The sequence below is a fragment of the Numenius arquata genome, chromosome Z (assembly GCF_964106895.1).
Source record: "Numenius arquata chromosome Z, bNumArq3.hap1.1, whole genome shotgun sequence".
NCBI lineage: Eukaryota > Metazoa > Chordata > Aves > Charadriiformes > Scolopacidae > Numenius > Numenius arquata.
In genome coordinates, this window is record NC_133616.1 from 71,189,148 (window position 1) to 71,207,093 (window position 17,946).

The following is a 17,946-nucleotide window of genomic DNA, read 5'->3' on the forward strand; positions in this document are numbered from 1 at the left end:
TCCTTCAGGGGGCCGTACTGGGACCAGTACTGTTCAATATCTTCATCAATGATGGAGACAGTGGGATTGAGTGCACCCTCAGCAAGTTTGCAGGTAAGACCATGCTGAGTGGTGTGGCTGTGTCGCAAAATATTAATTTAGGATCCTGCACAACTTTGAGGTAGCATCAATTTAAGATTCATTAACAAGGGATTAGGTGGTACGATTTTTAACAATACTTATCAGCCAATGATCAAAGCGGTTTAACAAAATTTTCCATAATTAACACAGCAACTTAGTTAAAGATTCAAAAATGGCAAGGTTCACCTGAAACTTATGAGACAGTTTCCCGAATAAAAGTACTCACACACAAACTTGAGACTTACAACAGTTTCCTAAATCAAAACATACAAACAAATGGACATAGAGGTTAATCTATATAATCAAGGTATTTTTTATGATGACAGTGACAAAACACTGGAACAGATTGCCCAGAGAGGTGGTAGATGCCCCATCCCTGGAAACATTCAAGGTCAGGCTGGATGGGGCTCTGAGCAACCCAATCTTGTTAAGATCTACTCTATGACTCCATGAAATGCTGTGAGAAAGGCAAGTTCTACGTAGACTTTACTTTCTCCCTCTTGAAAGACAGCTAGATGAGACTTCCCACCTGTAAAATAAAAGTGGGCACAGAATTTCAAACGTGTGTGATTTTAGCATGGAACAGGTCCCCAATGCTAAGAGCTTTTTCTTCTTCAGACAGATGGAAGATGGCTAGTGCCAAACTTGCATTCAGATCCAGAGAGCACCAACACCTTCTCTTTTCTTGCGGTTTAGGCCAAAGACAGGACAGTGCCCTGGGACAAGGCACTCGTTTACTGATGGAAAACCAGAAATCTCCAAGAGGGCTGCAACATCAGGAGAGAACTCAGCAGCTCATCTCCTGACAGTTCCCCCAAAAAGATCCTCCAGAGGAAGAGGCAACCCACTCACAATGTGGAGTTGACAGGGAGCCTGGAAGGACACACTGAATTTGTCTTCCCACTGCATGGTTCTAGAATGGTAACACACTACGGGAAGTTGCACCCACCATGCAACAGCCACAGACCACTGGGATGGCTGTGACTCTCCTTCCAGCGAGGAAGAAACAGAAGCTCCCAATCTTAGGGGGCTAGCAGTGGTACTCAGTCATGCTGAAGACAGGGATCCTGAAAAGACACTGTCTCTCAGCCACAAAAGTCTGTCTATCTGCGAGCAGACAATTAAGCACTCCAGGCTACAGGACGAAGGTTGCCCATACAAAGAAGATGCCAGCCCACATAACAGTCACGGTTTTTTGCCAGGTCTTCCAGTCTGCAGCCTTTACACAGCTAGAAAGCTGACAGAAAAACCTCTGATCACCCTCACTGCACCTGCAGTGAAAGGCTATGGCTCCTAACACCTTTGAAGGGAGAAGAGACATCTCCCAATGACACCCAACTCAAAATTTCAGCAAGGTGCCACAGGGGTAAGAAGAAAAATCAAGTACCACATACCACTACAGATGACCCTTTTGAAGACCACCTAAACATCAGCCTTTTCCCTTGGCTCTGTCTTAAGCTGGAGCCTCTTCTGTCTCCTGCTGCTGATGTGACGAACTGAACCACAGATCAAAAACAGTGGCTACAGCTCTCTGCTCTGCAGCATCTGTAAGTGAAATGGGACAGCAGGAGCAGAAAAAACGTGTAATGGTTAAAATCAGGAGAGTGACAAGGAAGACCCAGCTGGACCACAGAACCACCTACTGCAGAACATGCACACACCAGTGTCATGAATGCTGAGGACGTGGTATTGAACTCCCCACAGCTGCTGCCTGCAACAGCTTCTCCAATTCACTGCTTCCAGGGTGATGCTTTACAAAGGGAAACTTTGTCAATTGTTTATCAGCAGTCTCCAGCTGACTCACAGCTACTGGTCAAAACAAAGAGCTATAGCTTACAGTATTCAGAACAGAATAACACAACAAAAACCACAAGGCAGTCTGACCCAGCCCTCAATTTTAAGGAAAATCCACTAAAACAATTTGACATTTACTGCAAACATCCTTGTAACTGAAACTTCACCACGTTTATGGAACCTACATAAAGCGTGCAGGTTTCCGGCCCCACAAGCGTGGCCTCCTGCACCACTGTCTCTGGTTGCCACGCGCAGCACCTGTAACTTCACACACCACGATGTCAACCTCACACTTCAACAACTAGTTTCTGAAAGCCCAGGTGGACAACACAGATGTCTCCTACAAAAATCAGTCCTGTTAACACTTCTGCAATTTTAGACGTATTCAAACCAAAACGCCTCCCCACTCATAAAAAGGAAACAACAGTAGAACGTCTTCAGCTTTGAAAGGGAAGAATTTGAGTTACGCTTAAACAAGCGGGGTGGATGATAGCAGAATTTAATGCACAGTAGGACTTAATACGCCATGATGGCATTTTGGCAGAAAACTGTGATGTTGACACGGTTGCCTGGAATCCCTCACCATACTCAAAGACCTGGAGACGTTTTCAACACTACAGCATTCAGAGCAGCCACAGTGTAGTCCCGACCTATGGGGTGTATCTCCAGGGGCACACAACATACACTGCACATGCATCCCATGCACGCAGCGCCCCGATGACTTTGCTCAGTCCTCTAAGGGGGGGGTAAATGCCCAAGAACTCCCTCCAAAACACACGTAAGCCTTTGAATGGACCAAAGAAGGAGAGACAGACAACTTTTTACGCAAAACCAGCCTCCTCTGCTCAGCGTGGGAGGGTTGCAGTCCCTAGAAGGTGCGCTTTCTTCCACCATACCTCTTAAAAACTGAACACAGAACATAAAAATTGTAATAAAAAATCCTGAAGCGACTAGAATAAAAAGCAATCTAATCTGCTAATCTTAGCTACCAAGAGCTACCTCCACAGCACAGTTACCATTTTAAAAGAAACACTGAGTACAATTACAGTCTAGGCCAAGACATTAATATATGTAACCCCAAGATAAGTGTTCTTCCTCTTTTAACTTGGGTCATCTCAGCATTATCTAGGCCACCTCAACACTTCCTGTCACTACAAGTGAAGGAAAAAACCCCAACAGTAACACCCCCAGTTGCCATGGCAACCTCAACCTCTCATTCCTATAGGACTTAATTTCCAAGCTTCATCACAGACAGAAGTGTAGAAAACTGGAGGATTTGAGTGAAAACCAGAGCCAGAAAGAAGACGGGGAAAAAAAAAAAACAAACCAAAATGGGCAAAAAAGCAAAGAAACGGGGTCCTGTGCCAGCTGGGTAAGTACATTCAGTATTTTCTTCAGCATGGTTGCTACGAGGGTATTGACAAGGTCAGGAAACTAAAGGCAAATGATTCATACAGTGGTGAATCAGAGAAAAAGAAAACACTCACAAGGCGCTATTTCCAGAAAAGCTAGCAAACTGAAGGTGCTATCTCTGAGCTACTTCTTTTGTTGTTTTTTGAGTTACCATTCTTAAATTTATTATGAATTTCAAGCATTTTTAAAAGACTCCTGATAAGAAAGAGTGAGGAATTCACTTCCACCACTTAGGCTTGAGTCACTGATGAGACTCAGGACTATACTTATCTTGAATTTAAAGAACAGTCAGTCTCTTTCACATAAGTAAGATCATATATAATTCATAGAAGCTGAGCATTTATATCTATCTGGAGAGCAGAATCCTGCATTGTCAAGTTATATACACCACTTACGAGTACACTAGAACTTCCAAGGTGCAATAGCTCTGCTTACAAAACAGTAGAAGTCAAAATCTACCCCCAAGAAACTACAAATCGTTCCTAAAGAGGGACCAAATGATCTCAAGGTTTTGTTTATTTTGATTTGTTGTTGTTTGGTGTGTTTTTCTTTAATCAGACTAGCAGGGTAAGTTCTTGTAGCACGTCCTCTTAATTTATTATGCAACATAATCAGCTATTAATTTATACCAATGCACAGTGAAAGGTTCTTAAAGCTTCCCATGAGACCATATTTGCAACAAAGTTACACTAAGCAAAAGGAGAGAATAAGTATACTATAACTCTATTATCTTTCCAGACTTGGGAAAAGGAGGGGGAGGAGGATTTATTTTTTAAATCTATTTGCTCTTCATGACGAATAAGCACTTGAATGAAAAATACAACAGCCTCAAGATATCTCAAGGCATTTGCCAGACAGGAGCTATTCTGGAGCAAAGAGAAGATAAAAGGAACAGAATAAGAGAGGTCAAAACCAGAACGGACACAACAATACTTTGCTGTTTTAAAGGGCTTTTTTAACTTTATGGTATTTTTACCTCCTACTTCGGCCTGTTTCTGAAAAAGAGTTTGACTGGGGAGGTCTAATAGTCCCAGGTGCTGTTGAGAATAGGCAGCACTGATTTAACTTCTTCATAAGAAAAACTACAAGCATGCAAGTCAATGGCACAGAAACCAAAGCAGGAACCTTTTCTACTTATTTTTGTTTTTAAGGTTACATTTCTGCTTTCAAACCTCTTCATTTTGGGCCCACACACTTGCTTTCTCACTCAGCATCTTCTGTTTGCAGAGTTAAGTCTCCCCAGCATCCAGACACAGGGTCGGAGCATCAAACATAATGGTAAGCACTATTTTCCTCCAGTTCCAGCCCCTTCTAGGATAAAAGGGTTGTGATCATTTTTGGAAGGTCTGCCATTACCACCAGTGACAACTCTCCACCAGTGAGCGCAGAGACACTGCTCACAGCCCACTATGGTACTATGCCACCAGTATATCCAACGGCACCTGTGGCCACCCAAAACTCGTGCATCAACTTGTAGATGTGTCTTGAAAATTCCCTAAATATTTTGTGCATGTCCATGAGGTTTGAAATCAGTTTTTCCAGTCTTCTGTACCACCACTGTTTTGAGATGAGATTTAATGTGAAAAAGCAGTTTTTCCCAGGTCATGCTACTCAGCCCACACCTTTGTTTCAAGTCAAAGGGCTTCTTTCTACAGCACATACAAATTTGCATGGGAAACTGATTAGGATTAGCAATCCTGGAATGTATGTATGATGATTTATACTCATTCTGGCATCCTAACTAGATTCTGAAGAAAATATTTCATCTCACAAAAGCCATTTTTTGTTCTGAAAGAGAGCATCCACAGACTCAAACAGGACTAGCCTTTTCACTTTATGTTCAGCTCCTTCCCTCATGCCCTCCTCATGCTTAGAGGAATCTTAGCAATTTCCTTGTATTCTTCTGCCTTCTTTTGAAGCTCCCAACCACACAAGGATTTCAGCACTGAGGACGTATTTTTGTTTGAAACACTTAAGGAACTGGTTAGTGGAGTACTCCTACGCTCGCTGGTTAACAAGGTGCACCAGTTCTTATCTCCATGCGCTATAGAGAAAGTAATGCAGAAAAAGGACAAACTCATTTCCTGAATTACATCATAACAAAGCAAGACATTAAAATATGACACATTCTGCCGAGGAGAGAGAAATGCAATAAGGAACAGAGATTTTACTTTTGCTACATATTCTTGCACTTAAACTGGTCAAGTTAAGTTAGTTCAACTTAAACTGGAAGTCCTATTTCCTAACCACTGTAATCTAATACCACACTGCTCCTGTATTAACACCTGAAGTTCAAATCATTCAGTTTCTCCCAAGCACATCTGTTTAGCGCAGTATTCAGAATGTCTCTAGCAGTCTTCTGTATGTAAAACCTCCAGGGATGGATTAAAATGCGGTGAAATACAGCAATTTTTATTCACACTTTTAGTTGCGTTAGGTCTTTTTACATAGCAAATGGCACAGCATTCATATCATACAAGAGGTATTTAAAAAGAAACCAAGCAGGTGAGCAATATCAGCATATTACACTCATAATCCTGAACACACTTCCAAGTAAATCACTCATATTCAACTTTAAACAGATAAAAGGCAACAAACATACATAAAAATACATGTGTTCTTCACATGTATTTATATATGTGAATACACGTATGAATATATATACACACACGGACACACCCACATTCTTCCAGAGCCAAGTAAACAAAAATATTAAAATAAAAACAGGAAGTGAAATTAGGGGTTGACTACTCTAGTGAATAACAAACTTCCACAAGTGAGAAAACACTAGACAACAATACGGTTTAAAAGGAAGAATACTGTGGTGGCACATTCAGAAAAAAAAGTACACTTCCATTTAGTTCCTTATCACATTGTGATATACAAATGTTAGTTTTTGCTCTCTGCTTGGGAATGTTTCCTAGCAGTCTTCTCTCAAAACCGAAAGGTGCTACTAAACAAATTGACTGGCAAAAAAAAAAAAAAAAAAAAAAAAAGTGGTGATCAGCACGTACTGTTTGACCATTTATAAAGTGCTATATGCTATGCATACATCCTGTTCTTTCCCCACTGGAACTGAGTCAAATTAAATACATGAATGCACATTAGTCACCTGTTTTCAATAGGTGTTGCAAAAGCCGTTTTGCTGAAGGGATTTTCCTGAGCCAGCTCAGGATGGCCCTAATGAGCAACAAGGGGCCCAGAAGAAAGACAGTTTGAGCTGATGAAATGCAGTGTTAGGAACAACTCTGGAAGAAACTAGCGACACAACTGAAAAGCAAAGGTCATCTGGGCACAGCCTGATTCAAAGATAATTCAAAGCTGCCACCTTAGAGAAGAGCTCTAAAATCAGGAAGAGAACCAGGTTTCTATGGGGCAGTAAGCAGAAAAGCAATATTAGGGATGAGTTAGCAAAAACACATAATCAAGGAAGAGAAAACAGACAAGCAACAGGGACCCTGCCCAGAGGGAACCCACTGGAAAACATACAGCAAAATTCCTCATCCCTAGACTTGGAATTCAGAACAAGGGGTGAGGGAATGTGGGGAGGTATGTGGGGAAATCAACAGAAACATCCGTTACAAACTGCCAAGAGCAGAATGAAAACTAAAAACTTTGCATGTCGTCCTCCAGGGCACCATAAGCAGTAGGCTGCACCTGAAGATCAACATCTACACTTGGGTAATAAATGCTCATTGTACATAACACGTCCCTTGTTGTAAAGCAATTGTCCATGCAAAATGACTGCTTAATGGTTGGGTTGTGGTTTTGTTGTGTTTTTTTTTCCGCATGGAAAACCCCAGGATACTGTCTAATGGTATCAGGTATTGTGCTGAAATAAAAGTAACATCACTACTAAAAAAAAATGCTGATGACTAAAACTGAAGGACAGAGTAATAGCACACAGAGATGTGCGCTGCTGAGTAAGATGTCCTACATCCTATTTTAATACAAACGTCTACATCTATAAAGAAGGAATGCACACCACCTACCACCTCTAGAGAAAGGGGCAGTGTTACCAAAACGAAACCACACTTGAACCAGGGGGAAGCACACAGGTCGTGCAGGCAAACACCACAGAAAACAGAGCAGGCAAGGTACAAGAGCAGGTACTTCTGCACCCATGAAGTACTGAGGTCACCTCTGTACTGACAGTTTCACTGACAGAAACTCTACCCAAGTTTTAAAGAAAACACCATTAAATGGCTCAGTACCGTGCATAGAAAATGTTCTACAGTGAAAGCCTTAGAGTTCAATGTCCTTTGTTTATCAGAAAGAAATAACTAGTCAGGCATTTATCTCCCACACAACTGCAAGAAAGAACAAAGGGCTTTTTTAGATACTTAGCACAGCAGTGCAAGAACTACGGTCCGCAGAGGAAGGCTGAAAAATTTTGCATCGAGATGGAAAGAAGCAGAGGATATTAGCCTAGATGATGGCTGAGGAACACCTGAGCATATTAAGTCTAAACAATATTAGATGAAAGATCATCTAGAAAGGAAACCTGCAGAGAGCGAGCCGCAGCATCTCCAGACCATGATGGATTGATGAACCACCTTCTTTATTGCTTTTGTCATTTATCACCGAGTCAGACTGAAGCAGTAACACAGATGAGATATGAAAGTGCTGAGCAAAGCCTGGTATTGGTTTACTGGCTTTAGCACTTTCTGTGGCAAGTTATTTCCTACATAATTGAGTTTCTGGACTGAAATCTGGGATAACACTGTCAACACAAAATATAGCTTCCAGCTGCAAAAGCTGTGTGTGTCCTAGCAAAGCTCCCTGTCCTTTCCTCTGCATCATTGATGGTGACAGTGATACTGTCCTCCAAAGCACTGTAAGAGGAAGGCAGGCCAGAAGAGGAGCATAAATTCTCCAGCACAAAATGGATTATCCTTCAAATCCAGGCCAGTAAGTAAGTTGCATTTTTCAGTGTGCCAGTCAATCCTCCAAACATTCTTCACAACATATATTTCAGTCTGACCAGAACTGAACTAAGTTTCTGTGTCAGGGTTTCTTTTGTGGAGTGTTTTTTGGTGTTTTTTTTTTTTTTTTGACAGTCTTTGTGTTTGTCCCCAAGATGGATTCAGAGTCACATGGCTCAATCTAAGTTTTAAATGCAGCAAAGTCACATCCGCTCAACATCATCTCAACCACAAACTCACGCTGCATCTCAAAATCAAACATCTTATTGTTTCACGGAAAGGCCCCACCACTGACAAGGAACCCACTAGAAAACAAAGTGAGCAAGTCTTGAAAATTCAAACTGATTGTGGGAGAGAAGCAAGATTTTACTGCAGTGTTACCTTCTTGCAGCTTTCATTTTTAGTTCAAAATGCACCAAAAGCAAGCTAAGCTTGTCAGAAGAAGGAAGAATTTCTTTTCCTTTTGAACTGCAAGCATTATCACCTTCTGGGGAATCTCGTACATCATTCACTTCCTTCAAAACTGAGCTGAACGGAACCAGCAGGGTCAAGGATGTCCCAGCTGCCTGTCCCAACTAAACAGAAAGGATGAGAGCTCCAGGGGATTGCCCCTCATCCCTTTATGCCCTACTACTATTTCCATACCCCTACAAACTCCCTGTTGGTCTAACTCCTAGCTTTAAACTAAAACACACCTTCCCTACATGACCCCAGTTACTTAAAACAGTCTTTAAACGGAGGAGACTCCATTCAAAACGTGTCCAGAATGCGTATCCCCAGACTGCTGCTGTCTCCTACACCAGCCAGGCACAAGGTGGCTTGCCCATGCCTGGGACATGCCTGTACAAATCACAGCAGCTTTATGGCTGTCCTTCTGAGACAGAGGTTAATGGCATAAACGCCACTCCAATTCACCATTTGCATTTTATTCTGGAAAGGTTGCAGTATTGTCAGCCAACATCTAAACCAGGTTAGAAGAAACAAGGATTTCTGCATCTTGGAATAAGTTTGGAGGTTCTCCTTAGAATACAAAGTCTAAAAACCAAACAAAAACACTCCCCACCCCCAAATACAAAAACAGAAAACAAGGATGCTATCTCCCAAAGTATTATTTCACTTAGTGCTTCCATATTAAAACAAGTACCCTACCTGCTCAAATGACATTTCCCTAGTAGAAGCAGACACAAAACACACCAAAAAGTTCCTGACAATAGCTTCCAGTAAGTGTTCTAATGAAATATATATATCTCAGCTAAAAATGGCTAAACAATTCTGTTACATTTGCTAACCAACTTGCTTATTACTTTTACCTTTGGCTAAAATAAACTAAACTGAGTTCACGTTAGAAAAATTTATAACACTGGAAGTATTTGTAGCCCCTAAAATGTACAGATTTACAATTCTTCTTACATTTTTAAGCCTTTTATGGAGGAAGAAAAAGCACTGTGAAAAGAAAATATATTTATTGAGGGCTAAAATAAATTCCAAACTCCAAATTAAAATATCTGCTAGCTATCTTTTTAGTGTATGACATTGGTTCCTCTCTGCACTACCAATGAGAACTGAGCTCTCTTTATTTCTTATGCAGACTTCATATATTTAATATTTTGCACTTTTAAGGTGCACACACACATGCAGAGAAACCCAGTCACTTATACTGGCTCTTCCTTGCCAAGCCTGAGGAAATTTAAACCCACTCAAAACTGAAATGACTTGGCTTTGGAAAGCAAGAGCAATATAAGAGAGTAATTGTTCATGTTACAATCCAAACATCACTTATTCTTACACACACACAGTTATCAAAGGAAGTGACAGCTACAAAGAGTAAAGTGGCAAGAAAAATAAAGTCTTTTACCAAGGGTTTACGGAAAACAAATTTGCAAAAAACTGCCTTTCCTGTAAAATTTCCAGAATACCTTGCCAATCTAGCAAAAGAGCTGCAATTCCCCCCAGGAGTACCTCCCGTCCCGTACAAAGTGCTGGCAGCATCAGCACTGGCCCTGAACTGGGGAGGGAGGCAGTATTTTACTTTAAAACAGAGGGATTAGATGCAGGACACTTTGTGCCTTGTACGGAGAGCATCAGTATGTCTCTGCTACGCATTGTTCAGTCCACAAGAAGAAAAGGGAAGGACCACTCACCTCGGGCTGCACTGGCAGAAATGTGGTAAGAATCTGTTGTACCTTCTTGCGTTTTTGCTACACAGCCATGTAATGGCTGTCTGCCGAGTAGTTGATGTAAGTTTACTGACACGCTCCATAGACTGATCATTCACTTTTAGAAGATGCCATTTTCCAGGGGTCAAAAGCACAATCACAATTAAAACTCAAATCTGGGTCATTTAGGCCACACCACCACTCCCAATAATGACAGGCAAGAACTTTTTTCTTTTCCTACCTCCTTTCTTTAACTGACGGAGTCTTAACCATCAGCATGCTCCTCAGTTCCCTTCAAAGTCTGGAAACTTTCTGTTTTGATCAGACCAGCTCCAGGGAACGTCAACACAAACAGCATCAGGAGACTGACCACCTTGAACCCACAGATCGGGACTGAAACCACTGCAAATTCACCTAGAAAAGGGACACTCAACGGCTTCATTTTGAAGCCCGTAGGTGGTTTATCTGAAGGAGTCCAAACAAGGACAACATCAGCTCAGCTGCAATTACACCCACAATCCTAGTCTCTCTGGGGAGAAGAAAAAGGAGATAGCCATTAGCTACCAAGTTTTTCGTGTCTGCTGCAAACACTTCCTTCACTAAAAGCTGCATGGGTTATTTTTTTTATTTTTAATCATCCTGGCACTCCTAGAGATCACCCTTTTATTACTTTCTAAAGAACAATGATCAAACTCCATTAGTTAAATGCAAATGTGGCAAGGAGGTAATCATTAAGCGGAATTTACTTAAATTATCATTCAAGAAATCATACTAGCATTTATTAAATAACTCAGAATGAGCTGCCAAGACATTCAAGAAGGTCCAAGGGTGTAAGCATGGCTGGAAACAGCAGCCACCACCAGCAAATGACCCAACAGGTATTTGTGACATTTGTTGTTTAGCAGTAAGTTGCTGGAAAAGACAGATATGACACCAAGCATAGCTGGTGGAAAACAGACAAATGAACCAAAAAAATCAATTCTTCACCCAGAGGAGACTGATGTGCCAGGCGACACTGCAAGGTTTTCCCCCCACACTCCAAGCAGGAAATGTTTCAGCTATTGAAGACTAAATAGTATTTTTCTCTCCCTCCTTACCCCTCTCACACACAACTTGTTTGGGGGGAAGGTTTCAGATGTAAGTTTAAAAGAGGTATCTTAACAGTGCAGTTTGAAAGTGCCTCATTAGCACGGGGTCATTAGACAGTGGTGTTAACTAGTCTTACCCAAAATTCAGCCTGAAAAGCCTGGGGAAAGGGGAAAAACAATTCCAGACTACAAACTGTCAGTGCAGTTTTCAAACTAGGAAAAGACCCTAAATTCAAGTTACAGCTACGCACTACCTTTATGTACGTAGCACGTGAATGGGAAAAAAAGTGAGACACCCTGGACAAAAACCTTTCACGTTTTCTTACCTGTTAACATACCAAAACCGCTCAGCTCTTCAAGTAACAAAACCGGCACTGGAATGTCCACTTTTGTGATGCCAATAATTGGCCTTTTCTTTTAAGGCAGTTACATAATAAAATTAAGTATAAAAGACTAGCTTTGTGCATTTTCACAGCTTACAAAATTTTCACTCAAATTTGGGGCTTTTTCGCTGTTAGGGTAGGCAGTGACTTTCCATTCAGCAGACAGAATGACACACCTCTCAGCAAAGTTTTAAGTAAGCAAATATAAAACGGTTCTCAAAAGACTTTTTTTTGCACCACACAGGAACTTGACTTCCACCCAACTTAATCCCACACCCTCCTCACCCAGGACAATGACAAAAGGCAGGAGCTATTTCAAGAGCTGCAGGGTGCTGGCTCTACACCCACGGCCCTGTTTGATACCACCCGAACAATGAGGCCCTTTACCACCCGACTCCTGCAGATGCGGTCCTGGAGATGCAACCCAAGCCGGTTGGGCTGCGCAGTCTCAAGAAGACATGAAGGTGTTGGTTTGGTTTGGGTTTTTTTCTTAAAACAGGACACGGAGAACTCCTCTTTTCTCTCTGACACCATTTGGTTTCTCTGCATCAGAACAAGCCATCATTTTGTCACCTCCAGGAATCTCAGCTGCCGTGGGGACCGGCAAGGAGACCCGGACATTCCTTCTCCTCTCCTTGGCATCAGCCCAGGTTTAGAAGGTTCAAATTCTGCACAGGTTGGGGCTCCTCCATGCCATCGGGCATTTCAATAGATAACGGCACCCCCGGGATGGCTCTGCACTGGATCCATCCCTGGACGGGCAAGGGCAGTACTGGACCATGGCAAACACCCCTGTCACCACACTGGTTCTTGCAGTCTTCTTGGGGCTTGGACTAGAGGACCTTTAAGGGCCCTTTCTAACCCAAAGTCCTCTACCCATCTAAGATTCTAGAAGCAGGCAGTGCTGCACTGCCGATTCTTTATTATTATTGTTAGAAATTTTACTACCAGAATTTTTATTGTGACTGTTGTTATAATTTATTGCTGCAATTATTATTGTTAGGATTGATTATTAGAATTTATTGCTATTAATAGTAGAATTTTCAGTACTATCACTGGTTTTGGACTTCTTTATTCTAGAATTTTTTATTATTACTGGAATTTTTAGTATTATTGTTGTCACTAGACTTTATGACTAGGAATCATTATTACCACTTGAATTTTTATTATTACTATCATTAGACTTTTTTTTTTCAGGAGAACGTATTATTTTTATTACTAGACTTTTAAATTAGTATTAGAATTGTATTATCACTAATTATTATATTATGTTTTTTCAGCAGTAGTATATCTCGGCACCCCCCATCCCACCCCGGTCGTTCCCCGCCGGTCCCACACCACCGCCCCCCGCCCCGGGCCAGCAGGGCGGCGCGGGGCCGGCCGGCTCTCCCCCTCCCGCTCCCCGGCGGCCCCGTCCGGCCGCCCCCCGTCCGCCCTTACCCTCGCACTGGTAGCCGGCCAGCCCCCAGATGAAGTCGGTGCAGTAGTGGCAGAAGGTGGGCTTGGTGAGGGTCACCCTGCGGAAGCCGTGGCCCGGCGGGCTGCTCCCCCCCGCCGCCGCCGCCGCCGCGGCGCGGCCGCGCCCGCCCAGCACCGGGCTGGAGGCCGGGCTGCTGCTGCCGCCGCCGCGCAGCGAGCGCGTCCCCTCCGCCATGCCCGCTCCCCGCGGCGCGGCGCCCGCCGCCGCTTCTCCCTCGCTTCCGCCCGAGGCGGCGGCGGCGGCGGCGGCGGCGGCGGGGGGCGGGCGGGGGCGGTACCCCGGCGGGGCCTGGGCGGGCGGCGCCGCGCTGCCCCCTGCCGGCCGCGCCGCTGTCCCGGCCCCGCGCAGCCCGCCCAGAGGGGAGGCCGCGGCCGCCCCGCCGGCGGCGCCCCAGCCCGGGGACACCGCAGGCCCTCCCTCAGGGCAGCCGCCGTTCCGCCCCGCTCCAGGCCTTGCCGGTGAGGTCCGGGCTTGTCGCGAGGTGTCCCCGCTCCTGTCAGGGGCGAATTGCGCACCTGGGTTCAGGTGAGCGGTGGAGAGGCAGGTGGAAGGGCGTTGGAGGAGCTCCTACACCACGGTGTAGGTAGTAAGGACGCATCAGAGAGGTGGGCAACGCTTCAGGGCCCCGTACTGACAAAGCCGCGGGAAGAAACGTGGAGGGAGGGAAGACAGGCCTGCTCCTTAGAAGGTCTCGTCACAAATGAGCAGCAGGTTCACTTTGCAACTTATAACTGTGAGGGTTGAAAGGACCCCCTTACCTCCTTACCATGGCATGGAACTGGGTAGCGTGGCTACCCCAGCCTCGTGTGATTCTGGAGCGCACAAAGCTCTGTCTCAAGAAGTTTTCTGACAAGGCATTAGGAGAAGATGGTTTGCCATAGATTTTGTCTTCTGCCCTCAACACTCTCTGCCTTTATGAGAAAAGATAAAGGGTTCTGCCTAATAGTCTCTCTCCTCTATAGCACCTGGGAGTTTTTTTGTTTGGGTTTTTGTTGGGTTTTTTTCCCTTGTGTTCACCTTCTTGTTACTAGTTTCAGCATTTGCACACTGGGATGTTTCCACGTTGCTAGTCTGCTCCTCTGCCTCTGAAATGCCTCTGTTTCTTTGAATGTTACTACATCATGATTGTGCCCCTGTACTCAGCACTGGTGAGGCCACACCTCGAGTATTGTGTCCAGTTTTGGGCACCTCAATACAAGAGAGATATCGAGGTGCTGGAGCAAGTGCAGAGGAGGGCAACGAAGCTGGTGAAGGGCCTGGAAAATAAATCATATGAAGAGCGGTTGAAGGAGCTGGGACTGTTTAGTATGAGGAAGAGGAGGCTGAGGGGAGACCTCATCACTCTCTACAACTACTTGAAAGGACACTGTAGAGAGGTTGGTGCTGGTCTCTTCGCACAGGTAATTAATGACAGAACGAGAGGGAATGGCTTCAAGCTCCAACAGGGTAGGTTTAGACTGAACATTAGGAAATAATTTTTCACAGAAAGAGTGGTCGGGCATTGGAATGGGCTGCCCAGGGAGGTGGTTGAGTCACCATCCCTGGATGTGTTTAAGAGACGTTTAGATGTGGTGTTGGGGGATATGATATAGGGAAGAAGTTTGTAGAGTAGGTAGATGGTTGGACTCGATGATCCCAAGGGTCTCTTCCAACCTGGATGATTCTATGATTCTATGATTAGGCAAAGTATCGTGGCTGGAGTAGGTTGGGACAAGAAAGGAGGCTATGCCTTTGGATTTTGTGTATATAGGTGGATCCTGTCCACGTCTCCACTTGTTTGATTGGGTCCTAGATCTTGGCTTTGTATTAAGTGAGAATCTCCACTGAACTGTCTGAAGCAACATCAAGGTACCTTCATTAAGCCATGAGAGACAAGAAAAAGACTATAGATTTTCATCCCTGGTTCTGATTTATTTGTATTTTGGTGAAAGTTTTAATAAACCACCCTGTTGTCCTGTAGACCAACACTGAAGTCCTTCTAAAATTTCTTAGTGTCTTCTGGTTTCTACTGTTCTTATTTTACATCTCCCTTCTGTGTTGTTAATATGAATATATTATGATCAAGAACAAGAAGGATTTGACCAGCTCAAAGACAAACAGTAGAAATAACTTAGAGACTAAAGAAAGCATGGTATATCTTTTTATGGTTGGAGAAAAAGTGAGAAGTTAGATACAAAAGCTTTGAAACACTTCTAATTGCTCCTACAAATGTGGTTTAGGAAACATACCTAAAACGCTATAGAGCTTTATGGAGTCTCAAATACACAAGAGGATGGGGAAGAGGGAAGCAGTGTGGAACCCTTCCCCTTGAAGACATGTGCCGCTGAATACAGTGAATACAAAGTCCATAATGACAGGTACCATCTTCCACAAACTCAGCCTCACATTGGTTGTTGGGAAGATCATAGAGCAAGGCCTCTTGGAACACATTTTTGGGCACGTAGAGGAGAAGACAATAATTAGGAATAGACAGTATGGATTTGCCAAGAGTCAGCGCTGGCTGATCAACCTGATTGCCTTTCCTGTCAAAATGGGTAGATCTGTGTAGGAAGGGAGACTAGTGCAACCTTTACTGCAGCAAGGTTTATGACATGGTCTCCCACAATATTCAGCTGTCCAAGCTGGAATGTGGTGGTCCAGCATGAGTGGACAACTAGACGGGTAAAAAACCTGGTTGGATAGTTGGGCTTAGTGAGTAGCGGTTAATGGGTCATACTTGAAGTCTGCTGGAGGCCACTAATGGGAGGAGTGCTGCAGGGGTCTCTCCTGGGACCTGCAGCATTTAGCATCTTTATCAACAACATGGAGAAGATGACAGCAGTATTGTCACGTTTGCACATGACACCAAGCTGAGGGGAGCAGTCATGACACTGCCATCCAGAGGGACCTTGACAGGCAGGAGAAATGAGCAGACAGGCAGGGGGGGCAGTGCTGTGGAAAAGGTCCTGGGTGTCTTGGTTGACGATGAGCTAATACGAGCAACGACCAGGCCCTTCAGGAGCACAGCCAGTAGACTGAGAAGGGATGATCCCTGTCTCCTCAGTGCTCATTAGAGTATTGTATCCAGTTTTGGCCCCCAATACAGGAAGCACGTTGACAAACTGGAGCAAGTTCAGTGGAGGGCCAGCAGGATGGTCAGGGGCTGGAGCACTTACGCTGTGAGGAGAGGTTGAGGGAGAAGGACTTACTCAGCCTGAAGAAGAGACAGCTTCATGGGGACCTCGTAGCAGCCCCCTGGTACCCACACAGGGGTTTTCAAGGAGATAGAGAAGGTTTTTTACAGTGGTGTGTGCTGGGAGGACAAAAGACAAAGGGCAGAGCTTCAAACAAGGCATTCAGACTGGATATAAGGAGAAACCTTTCCACCCTAAAGGCAGCCAAGCAGAGGAGCAGGTTACCTGGAGAGCTCATGCCATCTCCGTCCTTGGAAATTTTCAAGACATGACTGGATAAACCATGACCAACATGGCGTGACCTCATGGGTGTCCAGGCTTTAAGCAGGAAAATTAGACTAGGTGACCTCCTGAGGTCCCTTCCACCCTCAATTATCCCGTGATACTATGATTCAAAATGTTACATTCAGCCATCTCAAGTGTGAATGGACCACAACACCCACACAAATACCATCTCTTTCAGAGATCTGTCTGTGTTGTCAGTTGGTATGAGCTGACAGAGTTCCTTGAGTTTTATCTCTGGGTAACAGGAATGTGGTCCTTGCCAGTGGGAAAGAGTGAGGTAAAGAATTATTATCAGAGCTGTCACATTCATAAATGTAATAGCTCACTAGAGGGATTTGATATTAATTCCTGACTCAGAGCTGATCATCTGAACTGCAAGGTTTTGGCTGCCTTTGTGCCTGCACTCAGGATACTCATCCAAAACCAGAAGAATGATAAGATAGCTGGAAGCAATTCCAGGTGGGTTTTTTTTTGTTTGCCTTTTTTGTTGTTGATTTATTTTTATTTTTTTTTGCTATCATGGTGTTCTTTATAAGGAGGGCATATACTAATCTTTATAAAAAAGTGACAGTTAAAGTCTTTTTGAAGAAGAAACAGCAGTTTGCGTGGGCCAAAGAGGATGGAGTTACGTGCAACTAGTGTAACTGTCTCCATTCTCACAATGGCAGGAAGCTGTGCTGCCAATAAGAATAAAAGAATAAAAGCAGCTACCTGTTTCAGAAACGTCAAACCAGAAAACCAGCCAGACTAAAGAAGCAGTTTGAGGTGGCTGGATCACAGCAAAGCATGCAAAAGGGCCACCGCTGGTCAGGGTCACAGTTACAGTCGCAGTTCTAGTAATGTGAAGCTGGAACATATTTATGTCAGGTTGGGCAAGTACTATTTGTCTCCAACAGTTCTGCTGGGACAGAATTACCACCTGTATTAAACAGCAGTGTGTTCTTGGTTGTCAGCTTATTCTGGTCAAGTTGTGCTTGGTTGTCTGGGTCAGGCTATCTGAGGGGGATGATCGTCCAGACACTGTAGTTATTACTCAACTTTATATTCAGATCTGTTTTGGAACTCATTTCAGTGTCATCAACAGTTAAAGCATATTTTGGGGAAAAAACATAGAATCATAGAATAGTTT

At 43.9% G+C, this 17,946-nt stretch overlaps 1 protein-coding gene across 1 annotated transcript in view; it reads right to left on the reverse strand.

The window, feature by feature from the left end:
• DGKQ (diacylglycerol kinase theta) overlaps window positions 1–13,533 on the reverse strand; it is a 97,830-nt gene extending 84,297 nt beyond the window's left edge. Inside the window, exon 1 of the mRNA XM_074166571.1 lies at window positions 13,320–13,533. Within this exon, the coding sequence (XP_074022672.1) occupies window positions 13,320–13,533 (214 nt within the window). The remainder of the gene's footprint in view (window positions 1–13,319) is intronic.
• Between the last annotated feature and the right edge of the window lie 4,413 nt (window positions 13,534–17,946).